Genomic DNA, 21,218 nt, shown 5'->3' on the forward strand with positions numbered 1-21,218 from the left:
AGTTCATGTTTTGCTAAGATCACTGTCATGTGACTTCCTTTATCATGTGATGTTAACTTAAAAACACTCAAAGGTTTAGATCAGTTGTCCAACATCATCTAATAAACTGGTTTTCCTTCACTTTGCTGCCTGTTTTCATTATAGTCATGCGCTGTGAGTCACTGTGCATCTGAGCCAAGCTTCAAGCGTTGGTTCACACTGACTGACACACCTCGGATCAGGAAACACACCCAATCCCACATATCCTTGTATTCAACTCAAGGTTTGCACTCTGCCATCTTTCTCATGATCTACAGCTGAGGATTCATTTTGATTTAATACCGGTGAATCAATAAGTAATGAACTGGATTCTTCATCAGTGCGACGATTAGCGCTTAAGTAACTGTGAAAGCGAGTAAACAAGGCCAGTCGAACTCGTAGCAGTGTGAGTGTTTACTGTCGTGCTTGTTTTGTGACTATTAACAATCAAAATAAGAAAATTTGTTCAGCAACATAACGTTCAGACAGAAATCTTGCTATTTACACATGGCAGCTGTCTGTCTGTCTGTATGCAGCAAACAGCAAAGCTGAAACTGTTCTTCCAAGGCAGTTCTGGCCACACCCCAGAGGCATAAAGGCAAACATGCATGGAGCTGAGCAAACAGGCGCAGTAGCAGCACATTGTATGAAGAGGGAAATGTTCCTTTTCATTGATTAGACAACACAGCTCTGCGGCTAAAACCTTTCATTCTGAAGCGCCAGAGGGTTAAAAACACATCACATGGGCACTAAACACTGCAGCCAATAAAATGGTATAAAACAATCAGCTATTCATTTACAGACTGTATCCAGGACGACAGAGATGCGTATAGTCTTGGAAATATTTTTATGGGCCTTCATTGTTCGGGGTTCTGCTTATCTTTCACGTTTGGAAATGCTCCTTTGCTTTTATCTGAGCTTGCACACAATGAATTTAAAATACCCACATGCACAGACAAGGAGCTGCACCCTGTATTTTTGGGAAACAAAATCAAAGCTCTCTTTGACTCATGGTGGTGTAATGTAGTCATGCTAAGGCACGAATGTGTGACTGTGTGCCACACCCTGTTAGATCCATGCAAAGCCACACAGTGACTCCTTTTGTCTTTGCTCTGTTTGTCTTGTGTTGCTTGATATTTCACCTCAGTAATGACTGTGAGTGTGGGGCACATGATTCAGGTCTTAATTTTCATGCATATTGGACATTGCAGTGTCACTTCTTTTTCCCCACAATGTTGCTTTAGAGAATTTCCACGAGTTATGCGAAGCCCACTCCCATTGTAAGGGCGTCAAATACCATTGGATTTCGGTATGTTCCTCAGAGTCGGACGATATAAACACACCCATATTAGTATCAGAAAATAATAAGTCAGAGAAGCATAGTTTAGAAAGGGAGAAAGACCCAAAATGTGGTGGAAGCTCGGGTTGAGTGGAGAGTCCTGCATCAAAGTTAAACTACCAAACATAAACAGTGTTCTGAACATAAACTTTTTTTTTTTTGTAGCACACAGATGCCGAAGGTTTCTTTGAGCTACAGACGTGTCAAGGAGGTGGAATCTGACGACCTTGAATGAGGATGTGAAATATTATAATCCAGTGTACCAAATATAGATGTAACACCATATCAATCAAATGACAATCGTCACTCGGGACTTTCTAGCAGACTTAACCGTGACTAGGGCTCAAAATTAGCACCTAGATGCTTGTGGACTGGCTTTCATGCATAATAAATGACTGAAAGTGTAAACTAAGAACAAGCAGTTGTAATACCTGTCTCAAAAAACAAACACACGGTTGAAGTACTTTGAAGTAGTGTAATGAATAGACAATTATGAAATGATCAATCATTTTAGTGCTAGCTCATGGACAAAACCTAAATATTTATGGTTTAGAATAGATATTTGTAAAAACTTTAATATTAAATCCACTTTGTATTGTTAAACAAAAGTCAAATTTGCAACTTGATGGCAGAGTTATTGCGTATAAATACACTACACAACAATTCATGTGACGTCTCTTCTTTTTCTCCACAGTGAAATTGATGCGCAAAATCAATTACTGTACCACTGTGCAACTTTGTGATCGCTCGCAATGTTTTTAACATTTAAAAACAGGAGTGATTGCGAAATGTGATAAACGTGACAAACAAATGCCTGACTTATTTGCATCGGTGAGGCGTGTAAAGACAAAGCCTGCGCAGCCTGAAACGCACACAGCAACAGTAATGTGAGGCTGAACTGAGACATTTCTCTGATTGCCCAGGACTCTATTTATCATTGAAAAAAATTATTTAAGAGAATCGGTACCTGTTTTGCCAAAAGACACAGTCCATTACAAAATTATTCAGGGTAGATTTTTACTATTTCAGTACAGTTTTCTGACAACCAAATGTTGCACAAACCCTGTAAAACTTCCTTTCAACATACTTTCATGCACCATTTCATATTCAAACAAGAAATAAAGTTACTTAATGTTGGAATTTAAGCTGTTAAAATTCATGAAGACGTGGTTCACTTTGCAGAAGTGGACACACACCTTTTTTCCTTCTGTATGCACGGTAAGTAAAAGACACACACTGCTGAGTCATTTTCTTAATTATAACTTTGTGTGTCAGGTTGTGTGCAGCAGCTCAGCTTAAATGCATAAGTATATGCTTATGTCATTGTTCACATGACATTTGTTTTGTGGTGTGTTTGTCATGCTCATTCTAAAATGTGAAACATAAATTTATTGACTATTTATAAGGATTTTACTTCTTTGAATTGTGTGAAGATGAAACATGAGCACGTTTTTTTTACGACTGCAGAGCTATGTATTCATGCATGACAGCTCAATCCTTCCTCTCATGGATTGGTGTCAGTTACGTAGATATAGCACTTTGAAGTATTAGCTTGAACAAGTCAAGGTGTTCCAGTTTTTAAATCTTTATTTACAGCAAATATAAGCAAGAGATCTCCACTCATTAAACAAAATGTCCACTACAGAAGACATGTCAACGGGCTGGGTCTCAGGAGGATATTGCATTAGTATGAGTCTATGTACTTGTGTAATGCACTGCTGGTTACTCCCTTAGACAAAATGAATTATTTTTTTTATAAAAATGTTTCAAAACCGTGGGCTATTGGCAAAACCTTGAGAAATATGGTAGGTATGGGCATTTGATCTCCTGTTACATGTCATAGGACCCCACTATGTGCAGCACTGGGTGGCCCCATGACTGTTGAAAAACACTCCCTGTACCAGTCCGCTCCTCTGCATTCCCCTCCCCCTGCAAACCAGGAGCCCTGCCCAGCTCCCTATCCAACCACTCTGCTCAGCCCAGAGAAGCAGCCACTCAGAAAAAAGAAGTCAAAATCAACTCAGAGGGGAGGAGGGAGAGAGACTGGGGGGGGGGGAGAAACGCCCTGGAAACTTGGTTCATCAAAAAATAGGAAAAGACTGACAGAATCCAGCAAAGTTGTGACGGCAAGACGCGCTTTCGTGGACTGAGGAGAGGACGTTTTCAAGGATGCTCATGCTGGTTTGAGGCTTCTTGAGCGCAAAGACTGCGCACAGGTAACTGCTCTTTTTTATTTTCTCACAATGAAAGAGTTGTTTAAAAAAAAGAAAAAGAAAATTGTGGCCGAACTTTTCCTGCCAGCTGTGTAATGTGAATATTAAAGTTCAATTGCAACTGACTTCTAACACTGGTTCAAACAACTAAACTGACAAAGGTATTAGTCTGACATTCCGATAGGTAAATGCGGTTAATGTGTATCAAAGTTAAGATAACAGTGACTACGCATTTCTTTATTGCATATGTTTATCTCCTGCTCCATCCCAAGGAAGTTTTATTGCAGAGGTTATGTAAAGAGAAAGCATGTTTTATTAACACCTTTTTCTCTACGCGTAAAGTTGTAATGTAACTTTTTATGGATATCATAAGTCTAACATTCAATGTAGTTCAGACAGGGAGAAGTGGGTGTGTACCCACAGCCACCACATGAATGCAGGGGACTCGACTGCTGTGGCGCACTTCTTTTCTCTGTGCACAAAAGTTGTGATCTAAGCTGCATTTAAGTGCTGCACTCGCCGTTGTAAAGAAGATATCGAGTCTTTTATTGTGATTTTAATCCTTTTAGAAATAAGTGCCAACATGTAAACTCAAAGCATGCATGTAGCAAGGTGATAATTGTGCAACGTGGATGTTTGCATACCCAAAATCCCCAGTCTTTTGGATAGCAAAGTTGTTGTTTTCTCTTTCCAGAAATGGATTATCTCACAAACTAGATGAAGGTTGATTGGAAGAGGTGCTTGAAGGATAAAATAGATGTGAATTTAAATAGCAATATGTTTTTATTCCCTTTGGGAGCCTGCAGCAACAGGCTTGGGTGTGGATCCCTCTCTTTCACGTTCCTACACCCTGTCCTTCTCCCCCCTTTCTGCTTCGCTGTCTCCTCGCAGAGGCACACCCTTTGTAGCGCCTCCCTTTAAAAAAGAAAAACATGCTACAGGCGGTTGTTGCGGTCGTTGGTGCAAACGTTCAGAAGTCTATCATTCCAACATGTTGTGTCCACGGGGTCCGAGAAATATTTTCAGTACTGATTTAAAACTTTTCCACTGTTTCTTTCGGTGCTGCTTGATTAGAGCCACTTTGAGAATCTCATCTAAGGCTTTCTATGCTGCGAGCTTTTGTGGAATGTGGTACTTCCTTGATAATTTTTTATATGAATCAGTTTTTTAAAAGAGAGTAAACTTTCTTTCCTTCTATAAAACTGAAAACTGCTGCTGCTACTTTGCACTAAGGTTTTTATGTTTTTGATGACACACTTTTATAAGTCTTAAACAGAGAGCAATTTCTCTCTCTCTCTCTCTTTCTTTCTCCATAAACTGGGCTCCCAGCCAGGGTGTGCAGTGAAGGAGAGGGGTGAGTGGGTGGGATGGAAAGAGAGTCGGGGAGGAGTTAGTGAAGGGGGAGGGGCTGGGCGGGTGTTGAGGAGGGAGTAATGGAATGTAGTGGTTTGGAAAGACAACATAATTGAAACCAGATTTTACACAGACAGACGAAAGCTTAGACTTTTCCCATTTGGAGAAATATATTTTACGTAACCCAAAAGTTGAGAGATATTTATTTTTGTCAAACACTCATATGAGTGTAGTTGTGTTTGAAAATAAATAAATACATCATCGCATATGGTTCTAACTCTCTTTCACAAAATGTGTTTGTTGAGGTTATGGTAAAAGAAGAACCGATCCAGATACACCCCGATGGTGAATATCAGTTTTAAAAGGCAAATGTGTAGCCTACAGCGCCATCCTGCCACACCCAAAAATGATTTCAGTGTTGTTTTTTTAGAGAATGCTGTTTTTGGCTCTGCACCGCAAAAATGCACACTTATCTCATGTTTCATGTCTCACAGTCTTGATATCTGGCATTTCTCAAATCAGCCATGATAAGTTGATTTAATGTGAGGCATACTGTTTGAGTCGGCCTAAAATGCTTCTGGGTTGTAAGCTATTTCTTCCAGCTAATATTTATAGTGCTTGTAAAATTCTTCTTCTTAAAAAAAAGAAGTAATAATAATATTGTTTTACTTTGTGATTATACAATTCAAAGTACTGTATTTCATGAGTTGCATATGTTGAGTGTTGCTGCAAGCTAAGGCATGAACTTACACAAACAGAATAAATCATAGACGAAGTCCTTTGGCAGAACTTGTTCCCTTAGTGCCTGCAGCTGAAACGTCTGTCAGTTAATGATGCCTTATCCTGCCCTCTGTTAAATTCTGTCTGGATAAATATTCAAACATGCCACCAGTGCAACAGTATGGGGGATTTTTTTCCACCCCTGAAGTTATGTAATTAAAAATACAATGAAGAACTACTAAGTACAGTACACGTCTTGTAGATGGAATTGGCAGTACGTAACATCACACGTTGATTTTGTTCTATTTGCCGCTCTTGTGATGAACACTATGTCATGTCTTATGACTGCTTTGGGCATTAGCTTGACAAAACTTTGATATTCATCACAGCCCTACCAGATCCTTGATATATTATTGCTCTGCTGACTGGCAGCACAGACGGCAGGAATGCTGTTACTCAGCTGTGCCACACTGTGAAATGGAAAGAAAATGGTCTCTAGCTCACTTCCTCTGCCATTTCCTCATGGGTTTGTTGAGTGGGTGGTTGGAAGGAGCAACGGTGTATTTGAGGGACAAAATGAGGGCGGTGCATGTTGTGGATAAGCTCAAAGAATAGAGTGCAATCAAACTGAAGCGGAATTATTTTACAAGCAAATGTATTGATGTCCCATCACAAATCATTTGTCACGTAAAACAATGTCTAATTCACTGAGCTAAGCATCATTCTTCTCTGAGTGCAAATGACTAATTTGAGCATGAGAATTTAAATTCTCACTAGTGAATGCATCCAGCATGCAGCCACTCCCTGGCCTGAAATGTATCAGCATGACTGCAGCATGGGCTGGGACTAGCTTTTCTCACCTCCTTGTTCAGACAGCAATTTGGGAAGTATGATGAAAGAGTTATCATAGGTAACACGTAATACCCATTTAAGTCACACCCATGATCGGTTCATACATGCAGTTCAGACTTACTGTATGGCAGCTGTTCATACTTCCGAAATTGCCGTCTCAACAAGGAGGCGAGAAAAGCTAGTCCCAGTTTACTGGAGACCGAATAAGCTTGTCATTTAAAATATTTTTGGATAAACCAATAACTCTCACTGCTACTTTTAAAACATTTACAGTGTGAAACATCCAAAAACAGAAGCTCTTTCATGAACGCTGGAATGACATGCAGTATCTGTTAAAATGCTTTTTTTGACTGAGCAAGGCAAATTGTCAGGGCAGCAGGGAATGAAAGATAAATACAATTTTGAAATAGAGCCATCTTTGTTCATCGAGGTTGTCACTAATCAAAATGTGACATTCTGTCTTGCTTCTGTATTTCAGGATGAACCTGCTGCTGTCTAATACAATGCAATCATTTTGCTGATATAGTTGCTGCACATTCTTGCCCCATTTATTTCATACATGCTTTAGGAATGGAGTTGTTCAAACAACAGCTGTAGCCGACTGCAACAGCCCCTAATCATGCCAGACTAAAGGGAGTTTAGGTTGGGCAGCTACATGTCACAGCCTGTATGAAGCTGGTATGGATGTCTGCAAAAAGCCTGTGATCTCACATTTAACTGGTAGAACTGTGTAAACTGCACTCTCCTTTTTTACTTGTCACACCCTAGTAAATCCAGTTATGCCAGTTTTAAAGTTACGTACACTCTGGCCCCAAGTTAGTCTGCAGCTCTGCCTCTGAGTTCAACATTGTTTTGTATTGTATTTTCAAATGATCAATGTCGTGAATTAACTGGTACTTACCACCTCATGCAGGTTAAAGCTCTTTAAAAAATGTTTTTATTGTTCTTGTGTGAAAATGAGCCTTTCAAATCACCTCCCAATGCAACCACTGACATTGTTTGTGATGTTAGAGAGTTTTCCTCACTTTTTCCATTTGTGCATAAGTCCTGCCAGAGTCACAATGGTTTAATCGACAGCAGGCCAAGTTGGCGTCAGTGGGCAGGCTTTAGTCTCATGAAGGCCGTGTGGTTTGGTTTAAAGCTATGTGGAATAGGGAGTGCAGAAAAGAAGCATTTGTTTTGACATGCATTCCTTTTAAATGCGTCACACATGCATGTCCTATCTATGTTTTTAAGGGGAGAGTGAACCTTCACTAGAGCCAGATCTGTCTCTCTTTGTATTTGTTGTATCTGCGAAATCTACAATGGATATAGATGATTGGTGGGTTTATTATAATTTGAAAACATGATTGGTTTGGTCTATTTTCCTCTCTGTACTGAGGACTTTTTAATATCAATTATCAACTCTCATCACTCCCAAGCACCACTGTCCCAGGTTCCCATATTTGACCTGTGAGCATTGACTTAATTAATATGCCTTAAAAACTGTCCAGGAATGTGATGTCAAGACATGCAGGGTATAATGGAAATGTTAGTTGTGTGTTGTTTGATGTCTCTAACTGATGCATACATTGTTAGAATTGGATCCATTCAGCCGATCAGCTTTCATTTGAGAGAACTGTAGATCTGATTAATTGGTTTTACTTTTTTTCTGAGCTGAACCTGAGCTGGTTGTGGGTGTGTGTGGTGGACTGACAGCAGGAGTGTGGACAGCCAGACAGGATGCATGGTGGGCGGTATAGAATGGAGCTATAGTCAGGGAGAAAGAGGACATTTCTCAGGAGTTAGTCACTGTAGGGGAGTCTCCCTTCAAGTTGGCCTGATTGCTCTATCAAGGAATGTGCGTGACTTGAGGCCTGGGTTGAGCTGTTCCCTGAGCTACTCCCTCTGTAAGCAGTACACATAAGCCAAGTGATGCGATACACATTAGTATGGTATTTCTACACCGCAGCACAACATTTTATTTATTTATTGTGCATTGAGATGTAGTTGTAGAGGTATTTGTTTCAAATCACATTTTCTCTTTCAATCAATATACAATGTGTTGCAAATCCTTTATGTGGCCGTGCTTTTGGCCACATTCTTTAAAAAAAATATTTTTTACATTCAGAAGTGTTTCTTTTTTTTGGGTGCCCTTTTCCATTTTAATGTTCTCATGCAATGAATCTAGAGCAGAATTCACTAGCATATTTTAAAATTCCCTTCCATTTGAGAACTCAACTGTCTATTCTATCTTTTTTCAATTAAAATTGCATTTACTGGTTTCTAGAACAGGATACAGTATAGGCAGGGTTTTGGTGTGTTCTTCCTGAGAGGCCCACACCAAGCAAGTAGCTGGGTTAATTTACTTAATGGGAGTCTTTTGCATCATGACTTGCCAAAATCAACACTATTGGTAGGTTAATAATTAAAGACAGGCAGGAAATCGAAAATCCTTTGAACATGTACAAAATTATTTTGTGAGTAAATTATGACTGTAACCTCAATAGCTGATGATTAATTCAGGATAAGTATTCTGGGTCTCCGCCCATGATAACAGCAAAAGGATCTGGAAATTCTTGTTGTTCTTGTCATGTAAATAATATTTTATCGTATCTAATTATTATTCTGTTTGTCTATCAACAGAAGTCAAGGATATAAGACCAGAGACTGAAGCCCTTGGCCTTGCTTGAGCAATCCAAGGTAAGTGTTTACACAAAATGCAAGAGATCCTCCGAGGACATCTGTTTTTGGTTAAGTAAAGGAAAGAAAATGAAATAGCTTACCTCCATCTCTCCATTCTAAGGCCTTCTACCTCATCAGTGTTACCTAAGCACAATGTTCTGTTATGCAGTCAGATGCCAAAATTCAGTGGAATGTTTGTTTCAAGGTTTTGAAGGCTTGTGGAAGCTGGACACTTAGCTGTTTCTGCTCTCTGAGTCTCATCTTTGCACTACAGGCCAACACCTGCTCGACTTGAACCCCCCACCTTATTTTGTGAAACAACCCTGTTATACGTTGCTGATGCTGTTTTAACTGTTCTAGATGACATTGTCCATTGTCTAATGTTTTCTCCATTTCCCACTTTTTCAACTGCCCGATGACAATAAAAGTCAACGGATAAACAGCCTCTTATTTTTCCTAATGCACTCATTACCTATACTTGGTTACTTTGAGTGAAACTAGCTCTTTGAATTTGACTTAGTTACATCAAATTTAATGTGACATCAGGAATGCCATTTGTTCGTTCACAAATGTTTATAGAAGAAATTGGGATGCCTGGTTTTTGATTTTATACACCTGTGGGCTTGGAAGTGATTGGAATGCCTGAATTTATTGATTTGGTTTGTGTGTATGTACATATATGTGTGTATGTGTGTGTGTGTGTTGCCTCACAGAAAGAGGATTCTGGGTACAATTCCTTTCTGTGCAGAGTATGTATGTGAGGGCCTCCTCCCACCTCCAAAAGCATGCATCATAGGTGAATTGGTCACACTAAATGGATTTGATAGATCGGTGAGTATGTGAGTGTGTGTGTGTGTTTGTTTGTCTCTTATGTGGCCCCGCAATCAACCACACATCCGGGGTGTTCTGGGAGTTTGCCTGTAGCCAGCTGAGATAGGCTCCGGCAGACCCATGACCCGCAAGGGTTACGGTCTTTGGGGCCTGCTATAGAGCTGTGGCTATAGTCAAAATGACTGCAATCATCTTGTCTACAAGACAATGCATGGATGGATGCTTATGTATGCATTTGTGAAGGAAACAATCAACTTAGAGACAAAATTAACCCATAACTGTGATTATCAAATGCATGTGATGGGAGATGTAAAAATAATTCTAGAATCTGGATCCAGATCCGGATCAACACCATTCTCGGGGAGGACCAAGCCACGGACAGAACATTGCTTGTGTAAAAATTTCAAGTCGATTGGGTTACTAGTTTTTGAGATATGCGCTCGGACAGACAAACAAACAAACAAACATACAAACAAACGGACCCAATTGCAATACCCTCGCCTCCCCTTCGGTGAGGGTAAAAAGAGTCCAGAAGGTGTCTTGTAGTACGTTCCGGAGCAGCAAGCTAGAGCAGGTTTGGCCCTTCTGATCCAGAAGCCCTGTTTACTGTCTCACAAGATTGAATAGTCTTTTGGAGGCGAGGGTCTGCAATCTCTGATTGTCTTTCTAGTTTTAACTGCAGCCTCTCTTAGAAGTTCACGACAAATGTCCTTAGCGGTGGGCAGGATCAATTCTTCACCAAGAGTAAAATGTTTCTTCGCCTTAGCAATACAATTAGCCACTAAGTATAACGCTAGCAGTACACTCACATTTGTTGAAGTGGTGGCCATCAGTAATTGCTGCTGCCCTTCTTGTTCATGTTTTTTTCTTAATTTTTGGGGTAACGTGACCGAGACCTGTCAAGAGACACAGATGCATGCAGTCGTCTGTGCGTCATTCTGCACATAAGTCACTTGTCAAAATAAAACATCTTTAGACTGATAATCATTAAAAGAAATACAAATAAACATTCAAACGTTCTGTGTGGCCCAGTACCTAATGGCCCGCGACCCAGTGGTTGGCGACCGCTGTCTTAAGGTTTGGAAAAATCATGTGGTCTGGAATAAAGTAATACATTTATTTATTTTATTATTATACTTTTTTTTCCTGCAGGAAATCCAACATAGCGTTTCCAACACAACGGGATTTGAATAAAATAAAGGAAAAAAGGTATTTTGTTGTGTTAAAGTCATAATACAATATTTTCTTGATTTCATGTTAATTACTGTGGTGTATGGTGATGCTTTTATATTTCAAACCATGATTTATTTGATTAAATTTATAGATGGCTGAAGAAGAGGAAACCAGGGAGGTGCTTTTCCCAGATTGGGAGGGTCCAGACAAAACTGGACTGACAATTGAGCAGACAAGTCTTGGTGAAATATTTGTAAAGGAAGTGAAAGGAGAGTCACCTGCAGCAAGGTCTGGGAAAGTATATGAAGGTAGAACATCTTTCTTTTTTAATCAAGTATGAATATAATTTTGTTTCACATACAATGATAATCTTCTTTGGTGCTGTCTCATAAATCATAGGCGACCAAATTGTAGGCGCCACTGTCTACTTTGATAACATGAGCTCAGAAGAAACAGCTGATCTACTGAAGACACTGAATCGTCACAAGGTTGGACTGAAACTACAAAACAAAGGAGACAAATCTCCTTCCCCTTCCCCTTTGGGCACACCATGTCGTTCCCCAATGGGCACCCTGACATGGGAAGGGAAAACTCACTTCGGAGGTTCTAGTCCTGACATCATTCTCGTAAGCTAATTTCATTTAAGTTGTGTATACAATAATTGATTTATTTTTGGCAAAAATGCTGAAAAACTAACAATGCAATATTATTTTTTTTATATTGTATGCTTCCTGTCTTTATCTGTCAACAGAGTGGAGATGATGAGGACTATAAGAGAATATACACAAAAAAGATTAAACCAAGACTGAAGTCTGACGATCTTGCAGAGGGAGTAGATGTCCGTACAGAGCGTCATAGCAGCACAAGCAGTGATGGCAACACAATTACTACTATCACCCGCCGCATCACAACCTACACTGTGGATATGCCAGGTGACACAAGTGAGCAACTTGATCAGTCAAGTCCAGAGTTTAAGGGCCCAAGGCATGAATCTGGAGATGGCTCGCCTCCGATTAGAGTCTCACATGGTAGCCCTTTAGGTAAAGTGGGAGAAGAAAAGGGAGTTTTTGAGTCAAGCTCTTTGTCTTACACTGGGCCACAAGTAACTTCTACAGAGATGAACTTGGGCAGTGGGGGAGTTCACACCAGAAATGTTATGAGAGAAATAGAAAGAGAAGGAAGTTTAGGTCCCACATTCAAAGGGGCTAATTTGGTTGGTACGAGAAAGGGTGGTTTTGAGATATCAAGAGGGAGTAGTGAGCAAGCAGATGGGGGCATTCAGGTGTCAGGAGCAAGCGTAGCACTAGGTGATGGCAGAAACACTGGTAGTAAATATATCACAACAGAAATGCTCGAAGGTTCAAAAGTAACCTCAGATGTGAGTAAAATTGGAGTGAAAAATACAGATATAACAGTACCTGTGACACATAAGGATGTGCAAATACCAGAACAAGACATTAAAAGTACAGATTTGCTGGTCAAGGGTCCTACTGCTGACACTGAAGGATCAATGGTTGATGATAGACTTCCAGAGGTAGAGGTTTATAATGTTAAAATTCCATTTTTAACTACCCCGGATACTGAAGGAAGCCTGAAGAGTTTTAAGATAGGGGAAAGCCATCATGTAGCAGTGCCAGAGGCGAAGACAAAAATAAATGCAACCACAGTGCACATCAAAGGTGCAAACACTGAGGATGAAAAAGGAGATTTCAAAATGGCTCAGATAAAGACACAATCACTTGTTGCTAAAGGACCAAACATTAATGTACTAGCTCCTAATGTTGACATTAAAGTATCAGGAGTTGAAAGTGAGGATCATGATGAAAAAAACAAACTGAAAGTTCACATGCCATCCAAAGTTAATAGTGAAAACTCAGATTTAGACATAAACGCTCCCAAAGTGGATTTGGAGGGAAAGGGACCAAGAGGTGACTTCAATCAGCCAACATACTCAATTCCATCATTTATCATTAAGGGTCCAAATATTGAACCTCATGATGCTGATATAAACCTTCCAAGAGCTGAAACCAATGTGAGCATACCTGGTATTAATATTAAACCAAAGATACCAAATATGGATATTAATTTGAGAGGTGCTAAAGTGGATGATATTACAGTTCCAAAAATAGAAGGAGAAGACATGACTTCTAGTGTTCAGTTCCAGGGTCCAAATGTTGACAGTAAGGGCAACAAAGGAGGGATTAAATTGCCTCAAATTAAAATGACAACATTTGGACCAGACGAGGCTAAATTGGAAGCTCCAGGTGCTTATGTTAATCTACCAAAAGGCAAGATTACCATGGAGGAACCAGGTTTGGAAAATATAGATCATGATGTTGACTTACATGTTAAAGGCCATACAGTCAAAGGAGATATTTTCCCTACCATGACTGAAGGGGATATCAAAACTCCTAGTATTGCATTTGAGGAACAAAATGTTGACAGCAAAGGCCAGAAAGTAGAAATTCAAATCCCTAAAATCAAAGTGCCATCATTTGGTTTCGAAAGTCGCAAAGGGGAAGTTCGACAAACTGATCGAGCAAATGCTAAGATGAACATCGATACATCAGGTTTGGAACTTAAAATTCCAGATGTGAACACAGAAAATGTAGAATTGACAATGCCTTCAGTCAAAATGGCACCACATAGCTTCAAAGATCCAAAAGTGGATGTTTCAGATGTTGATGTCATTCTTGGAAAGGGGAACATTGATGTGAAAGCAACAAAGATTGGTGTCAAGGGACCAAATTTCAATGTTGAAGATCTTGATGGAAAATTAAAAGGATCCAAGCTCAAGGTGCTAGATATTGCCATTAAAGCCCAAGGCCCAGACGTCAAGGGAGATTACTCCCCTCCAAAGACTGAAGTAGATAGGAAAGCTCCGAAAATTGAGATTGAGGGGTCCGATTTTGACACTGATGGCTACCAAGGAGCATTTAAAATACCGAAAATAAGATTTCCATCATTTGCTTCAAAAGTTGAAGCTCTGGATCTTGATATTCATCTTCCAAAAGCCAAGATTGAGATGGAAGCACCAGATGTTAACGTTTCAGGACCTGCCATTGATATTAAAGGGGCAAAAGAACAAGCAAAATCACCTACCTTCGCCATGTCATCCTTTTCAAAAATTGATATAACCATGCCCAAACTGGATGTGAATATGAAAGGTCCCAACTTAACAGGAAATGGAGATGTGTGCATTCCAAAGATAGATTGTGATATTGAAACACCACACATTGGCATTAGTGGCCCACATGAAGAAGGAGATATAAAAGCTCCATGTGTTGAGTGTGAGGGACCAAATGTCAACATTAATGGCAAGAAAAAAGGAATAAAAATGCCAGAACCAACTTTTGGAATTGAAATTCCAGAAGTGGAAGGTCCAAATGTTAACATGCCAATTATTGGCACTAATTTCAAAGGTCCTGATGTTGCACTTCCTACACGAGAAGGAGATATAAAAGCTCCAAGTGTTCAGATTGAGGGACCAGATTTCAACATTGATGTCAAGAAAAAAGGAATAAAAATGCCAAAAATGACAATGCCAACTTTTGGAGTCAAAATTCCACAAGTGGAAGGTCCAAATTTTAATATGAGTTTGCCAAAAGTCAAGATGGATACGGAGGCACTAGATATTAATATGGAAATGCCAGATGCTCAAGTCAAAGGGACTAAAGTTAGGTTGCCATCCCTTCCAAAAATGGATATAGAAATACCAAAAGTGGATATGAGAAGTCCCAAACTCAAAGCCGATTTGGATTTTTCAACTCGAAAGATAGAAGGAGATAATGAAACACTACAAATTGACACCAGCGTTCCACAGGATGAAATTGACACACCACATGGAAGTATTTCTATACCCAAGATGAAACTGCCCTCATTTGAATTGCAAGGTCCAACTGTTGAAGTTCCAGATGTTGATGCTAAAATTGATGTCAAAGCACCAACAATTGGTTTGAAGGGACAAGACTTGAACATTGAAGTACCTGATGCACAACTGAAAGGACCCAAGTTCAATATGCCAGATATTTCATTACCAAAAATGCCAATTATTGGCACTAATTTCAAAGGTCCTGATGTTGCACTTCCTACACGAGAAGGAGATATAAAAGCTCCAAGTGTTCAGATTGAGGGACCAGATTTCAACATTGATGTCAAGAAAAAAGGAATAAAAATGCCAAAAATGCCAATGCCAACTTTTGGAGTCAAAATTCCACAAGTGGAAGGTCCAAATGTTAATATGAGTTTGCCAAAAGTCAAGATGGATACGGAGGCACTAGATATTAATATGGAAATGCCAGATGCTCAAGTCAAAGGGACTAAAGTTAGGTTGCCATCTCTTCCAAAAATGGATATAGAAATACCAAAAGTGGATATGAGAAGTCCCAAACTCAAAGCCGATTTGGATTTTTCAACTCGAAAGATAGAAGGAGATAATGAAACACTACAAATTGACATCAGCGTTCCACAGGATGAAATTGACACACCACGTGGAAGTATTTCTATACCCAAGATGAAACTGCCCTCATTTGAATTGCAAGGTCCAACTGTTGAAGTTCCAGATGTTGATGCTAAAATTGATGTCAAAGCACCAACAATTGGTTTGAAGGGACAAGACTTGAACATTGAAGTACCTGATGCACAACTGAAAGGACCCAAGTTCAATATGCCAGATATTTCATTACCAAAAATGCCAATTATTGGCACTAATTTCAAAGGTCCTGATGTTGCACTTCCTACACGAGAAGGAGATATAAAAGCTCCAAGTGTTCAGATTGAGGGACCAGATTTCAACATTGATGTCAAGAAAAAAGGAATAAAAATGCCAAAAATGCCAATGCCAACTTTTGGAGTCAAAATTCCACAAGTGGAAGGTCCAAATTTTAATATGAGTTTGCCAAAAGTCAAGATGGATACGGAGGCACTAGATATTAATATGGAAATGCCAGATGCTCAAGTCAAAGGGACTAAAGTTAGGTTGCCATCCCTTCCAAAAATGGATATAGAAATACCAAAAGTGGATATGAGAAGTCCCAAACTCAAAGCCGATTTGGATTTTTCAACTCGAAAGATAGAAGGAGATAATGAAACACTACAAATTGACACCAGCGTTCCACAGGATGAAATTGACACACCACATGGAAGTATTTCTATACCCAAGATGAAACTGCCCTCATTTGAATTGCAAGGTCCAACTGTTGAAGTTCCAGATGTTGATGCTAAAATTGATGTCAAAGCACCAACAATTGGTTTGAAGGGACAAGACTTGAACATTAAAGTACCTGATGCAAAACTGAAAGGACACAAGTTCAATATACCAGATATTTCATTCCCAAAAATGCCAGATCTTGACTTCCTTGTTCATGGTCCTCCAGTCAAAGGAGATTTATCCCTTTCAAAGATTGAAGGTGAAATCCCAGCTCCAAAACTTGATATTCAGGACACAGATGTTGACATTCAAGGCCACAGAGGACGATTTAAAATGCCTAAAATCAAATTCCCTTCATTGGGTTCAAGAGGTCAAAAAGTTGAGTGTAATATTGAAACACCACCCATGGACATTACTGATACAGAGGTTGAGATTGAGAAACGTTGTGGAGATATTGAAATTCAAAAGATGAAAATGCCCTCATTTGAATTGCAAGGTCCAACTGTTGAAGTTCCAGATGTTGATGCTAAAATTGATGTCAAAGCACCAACAATTGGTTTGAAGGGACAAGACTTGAACATTGAAGTATCTGATGCACAACTGAAAGGACCCAAGTTCAATATGCCAGATATTTCATTACCAAAAATGCCAATTATTGGCACTAATTTCAAAGGTCCTGATGTTGCACTTCCTACACGAGAAGGAGATATAAAAGCTCCAAGTGTTCAGATTGAGGGACCAGATTTCAACATTGATGTCAAGAAAAAAGGAATAAAAATGCCAAAAATGCCAATGCCAACTTTTGGAGTCAAAATTCCACAAGTGGAAGGTCCAAATTTTAATATGAGTTTGCCAAAAGTCAAGATGGATACGGAGGCACTAGATATTAATATGGAAATGCCAGATGCTCAAGTCAAAGGGACTAAAGTTAGGTTGCCATCCCTTCCAAAAATGGATATAGAAATACCAAAAGTGGATATGAGAAGTCCCAAACTCAAAGCCGATTTGGATTTTTCAACTCGAAAGATAGAAGGAGATAATGAAACACTACAAATTGACACCAGCGTTCCACAGGATGAAATTGACACACCACATGGAAGTATTTCTATACCCAAGATGAAACTGCCCTCATTTGAATTGCAAGGTCCAACTGTTGAAGTTCCAGATGTTGATGCTAAAATTGATGTCAAAGCACACACAATTGGTTTGAAGGGACAAGACTTGAACATTAAAGTACCTGATGCAAAACTGAAAGGACACAAGTTCAATATACCAGATATTTCATTCCCAAAAATGCCAGATCTTGACTTCCTTGTTCATGGTCCTCCAGTCAAAGGAGATTTATCTCTTTCAAAGATTGAAGGTGAAATCCCAGCTCCAAAACTTGATATTCAGGACACAGATGTTGACATTCAAGGCCACAGAGGACGATTTAAAATGCCTAAAATCAAATTCCCTTCATTGGGTTCAAGAGGTCAAAAAGTTGAGTGTAATATTGAAACACCACCCATGGACATTACTGATACAGAGGTTGAGATTGAGAAACGTTGTGGAGATATTGAAATTCAAAAGATGAAAATGCCCTCATTTGAATTGCAAGGTCCAACTGTTGAAGTTCCAGATGTTGATGCTAAAATTGATGTCAAAGCACCAACAATTGGTTTGAAGGGACAAGACTTGAACATTGAAGTATCTGATGCACAACTGAAAGGACCCAAGTTCAATATGCCAGATATTTCATTACCAAAAATGCCAATTATTGGCACTAATTTCAAAGGTCCTGATGTTGCACTTCCTACACGAGAAGGAGATATAAAAGCTCCAAGTGTTCAGATTGAGGGACCAGATTTCAACATTGATGTCAAGAAAAAAGGAATAAAAATGCCAAAAATGCCAATGCCAACTTTTGGAGTCAAAATTCCACAAGTGGAAGGTCCAAATTTTAATATGAGTTTGCCAAAAGTCAAGATGGATACGGAGGCACTAGATATTAATATGGAAATGCCAGATGCTCAAGTCAAAGGGACTAAAGTTAGGTTGCCATCCCTTCCAAAAATGGATATAGAAATACCAAAAGTGGATATGAGAAGTCCCAAACTCAAAGCCGATTTGGATTTTTCAACTCGAAAGATAGAAGGAGATAATGAAACACTACAAATTGACACCAGCGTTCCACAGGATGAAATTGACACACCACATGGAAGTATTTCTATACCCAAGATGAAACTGCCCTCATTTGAATTGCAAGGTCCAACTGTTGAAGTTCCAGATGTTGATGCTAAAATTGATGTCAAAGCACACACAATTGGTTTGAAGGGACAAGACTTGAACATTAAAGTACCTGATGCAAAACTGAAAGGACACAAGTTCAATATACCAGATATTTCATTCCCAAAAATGCCAGATCTTGACTTCCTTGTTCATGGTCCTCCAGTCAAAGGAGATTTATCTCTTTCAAAGATTGAAGGTGAAATCCCAGCTCCAAAACTTGATATTCAGGACACAGATGTTGACATTCAAGGCCACAGAGGACGATTTAAAATGCCTAAAATCAAATTCCCTTCATTGGGTTCAAGAGGTCAAAAAGTTGAGTGTAATATTGAAACACCACCCATGGACATTACTGATACAGAGGTTGAGATTGAGAAACGTTGTGGAGATATTGAAATTCAAAAGATGAAAATGCCCTCATTTGAATTGCAAGGTCCAACTGTTGAAGTTCCAGATGTTGATGCTAAAATTGATGTCAAAGCACCAACAATTGGTTTGAAGGGACAAGACTTGAACATTGAAGTATCTGATGCACAACTGAAAGGACCCAAGTTCAATATGCCAGATATTTCATTACCAAAAATGCCAATTATTGGCACTAATTTCAAAGGTCCTGATGTTGCACTTCCTACACGAGAAGGAGATATAAAAGCTCCAAGTGTTCAGATTGAGGGACCAGATTTCAACATTGATGTCAAGAAAAAAGGAATAAAAATGCCAAAAATGCCAATGCCAACTTTTGGAGTCAAAATTCCACAAGTGGAAGGTCCAAATTTTAATATGAGTTTGCCAAAAGTCAAGATGGATACGGAGGCACTAGATATTAATATGGAAATGCCAGATGCTCAAGTCAAAGGGACTAAAGTTAGGTTGCCATCCCTTCCAAAAATGGATATAGAAATACCAAAAGTGGATATGAGAAGTCCCAAACTCAAAGCCGATTTGGATTTTTCAACTCGAAAGATAGAAGGAGATAATGAAACACTACAAATTGACACCAGCGTTCCACAGGATGAAATTGACACACCACATGGAAGTATTTCTATACCCAAGATGAAACTGCCCTCATTTGAATTGCAAGGTCCAACTGTTGAAGTTCCAGATGTTGATGCTAAAATTGATGTCAAAGCACCAACAATTGGTTTGAAGGGACAAGACTTGAACATTAAAGTACCTGATGCAAAACTGAAAGGACACAAGTTCAATATACCAGATATTTCATTCCCAAAAATGCCAGATCTTGACTTCCTTGTTCATGGTCCTCCAGTCAAAGGAGATTTATCTCTTTCAAAGATTGAAGGTGAAATCCCAGCTCCAAAACTTGATATTCAGGACACAGATGTTGACATTCAAGGCCACAGAGGACGATTTAAAATGCCTAAAATCAAATTCCCTTCATTGGGTTCAAGAGGTCAAAAAGTTGAGTGTAATATTGAAACACCACCCATGGACATTACTGATACAGAGGTTGAGATTGAGAAACGTTGTGGAGATATTGAAATTCAAAAGATGAAAATGCCCTCATTTGAATTGCAAGGTCCAACTGTTGAAGTTCCAGATGTTGATGCTAAAATTGATGTCAAAGCACCAACAATTGGTTTGAAGGGACAAGACTTGAACATTGAAGTACCTGATGCACAACTGAAAGGACCCAAGTTCAATATGCCAGATATTTCATTACCAAAAATGCCAATTATTGGCACTAATTTCAAAGGTCCTGATGTTGCACTTCCTACACGAGAAGGAGATATAAAAGCTCCAAGTGTTCAGATTGAGGGACCAGATTTCAACATTGATGTCAAGAAAAAAGGAATAAAAATGCCAAAAATGCCAATGCCAACTTTTGGAGTCAAAATTCCACAAGTGGAAGGTCCAAATTTTAATATGAGTTTGCCAAAAGTCAAGATGGATACGGAGGCACTAGATATTAATATGGAAATGCCAGATGCTCAAGTCAAAGGGACTAAAGTTAGGTTGCCATCCCTTCCAAAAATGGATATAGAAATACCAAAAGTGGATATGAGAAGTCCCAAACTCAAAGCCGATTTGGATTTTTCAACTCGAAAGATAGAAGGAGATAATGAAACACTACAAATTGACACCAGCGTTCCACAGGATGAAATTGACACACCACATGGAAGTATTTCTATACCCAAGATGAAACTGCCCTCATTTGAATTGCAAGGTCCAACTGTTGAAGTTCCAGATGTTGATGCTAAAATTGATGTCAAAGCACCAACAATTGGTTTGAAGGGACAAGACTTGAACATTAAAGTACCTGATGCAAAACTGAAAGGACACAAGTTCAATATACCAGATATTTCATTCCCAAAAATGCCAGATCTTGACTTCCTTGTTCATGGTCCTCCAGTCAAAGGAGATTTATCTCTTTCAAAGATTGAAGGTGAAATCCCAGCTCCAAAACTTGATATTCAGGACACAGATGTTGACATTCAAGGCCACAGAGGACGATTTAAAATGCCTAAAATCAAATTCCCTTCATTGGGTTCAAGAGGTCAAAAAGTTGAGTGTAATATTGAAACACCACCCATGGACATTACTGATACAGAGGTTGAGATTGAGAAACGTTGTGGAGATATTGAAATTCAAAAGATGAAAATGCCCTCATTTGAAT

The 21,218-nt window shown here is 39.2% G+C and overlaps 1 protein-coding gene across 1 annotated transcript in view; it reads left to right on the plus strand.

Moving 5' to 3' along the window:
- The first annotated feature begins 3,393 nt into the window (after nucleotides 1–3,393).
- Nucleotides 3,394–21,218, plus strand: part of LOC137914779 (neuroblast differentiation-associated protein AHNAK-like) — a 29,633-nt gene continuing 11,808 nt past the window's right edge. Inside the window, exons 1-10 of the mRNA XM_068758274.1 lie at nucleotides 3,394–3,573; nucleotides 9,121–9,177; nucleotides 11,143–11,199; nucleotides 11,315–11,471; nucleotides 11,563–11,789; nucleotides 11,915–16,697; nucleotides 16,809–17,786; nucleotides 17,913–18,905; nucleotides 19,017–19,994; nucleotides 20,121–21,098. Coding sequence (XP_068614375.1) covers nucleotides 11,315–11,471; nucleotides 11,563–11,789; nucleotides 11,915–16,697; nucleotides 16,809–17,786; nucleotides 17,913–18,905; nucleotides 19,017–19,994; nucleotides 20,121–21,098 — 9,094 coding nt within the window. The 5' untranslated portion in view covers nucleotides 3,394–3,573; nucleotides 9,121–9,177; nucleotides 11,143–11,199. The remainder of the gene's footprint in view (nucleotides 3,574–9,120; nucleotides 9,178–11,142; nucleotides 11,200–11,314; nucleotides 11,472–11,562; nucleotides 11,790–11,914; nucleotides 16,698–16,808; nucleotides 17,787–17,912; nucleotides 18,906–19,016; nucleotides 19,995–20,120; nucleotides 21,099–21,218) is intronic.

Source organism: Brachionichthys hirsutus, unplaced genomic scaffold, assembly GCF_040956055.1.
Source record: "Brachionichthys hirsutus isolate HB-005 unplaced genomic scaffold, CSIRO-AGI_Bhir_v1 contig_1458, whole genome shotgun sequence".
Classification (NCBI taxonomy): Eukaryota; Metazoa; Chordata; class Actinopteri; order Lophiiformes; family Brachionichthyidae; genus Brachionichthys; species Brachionichthys hirsutus.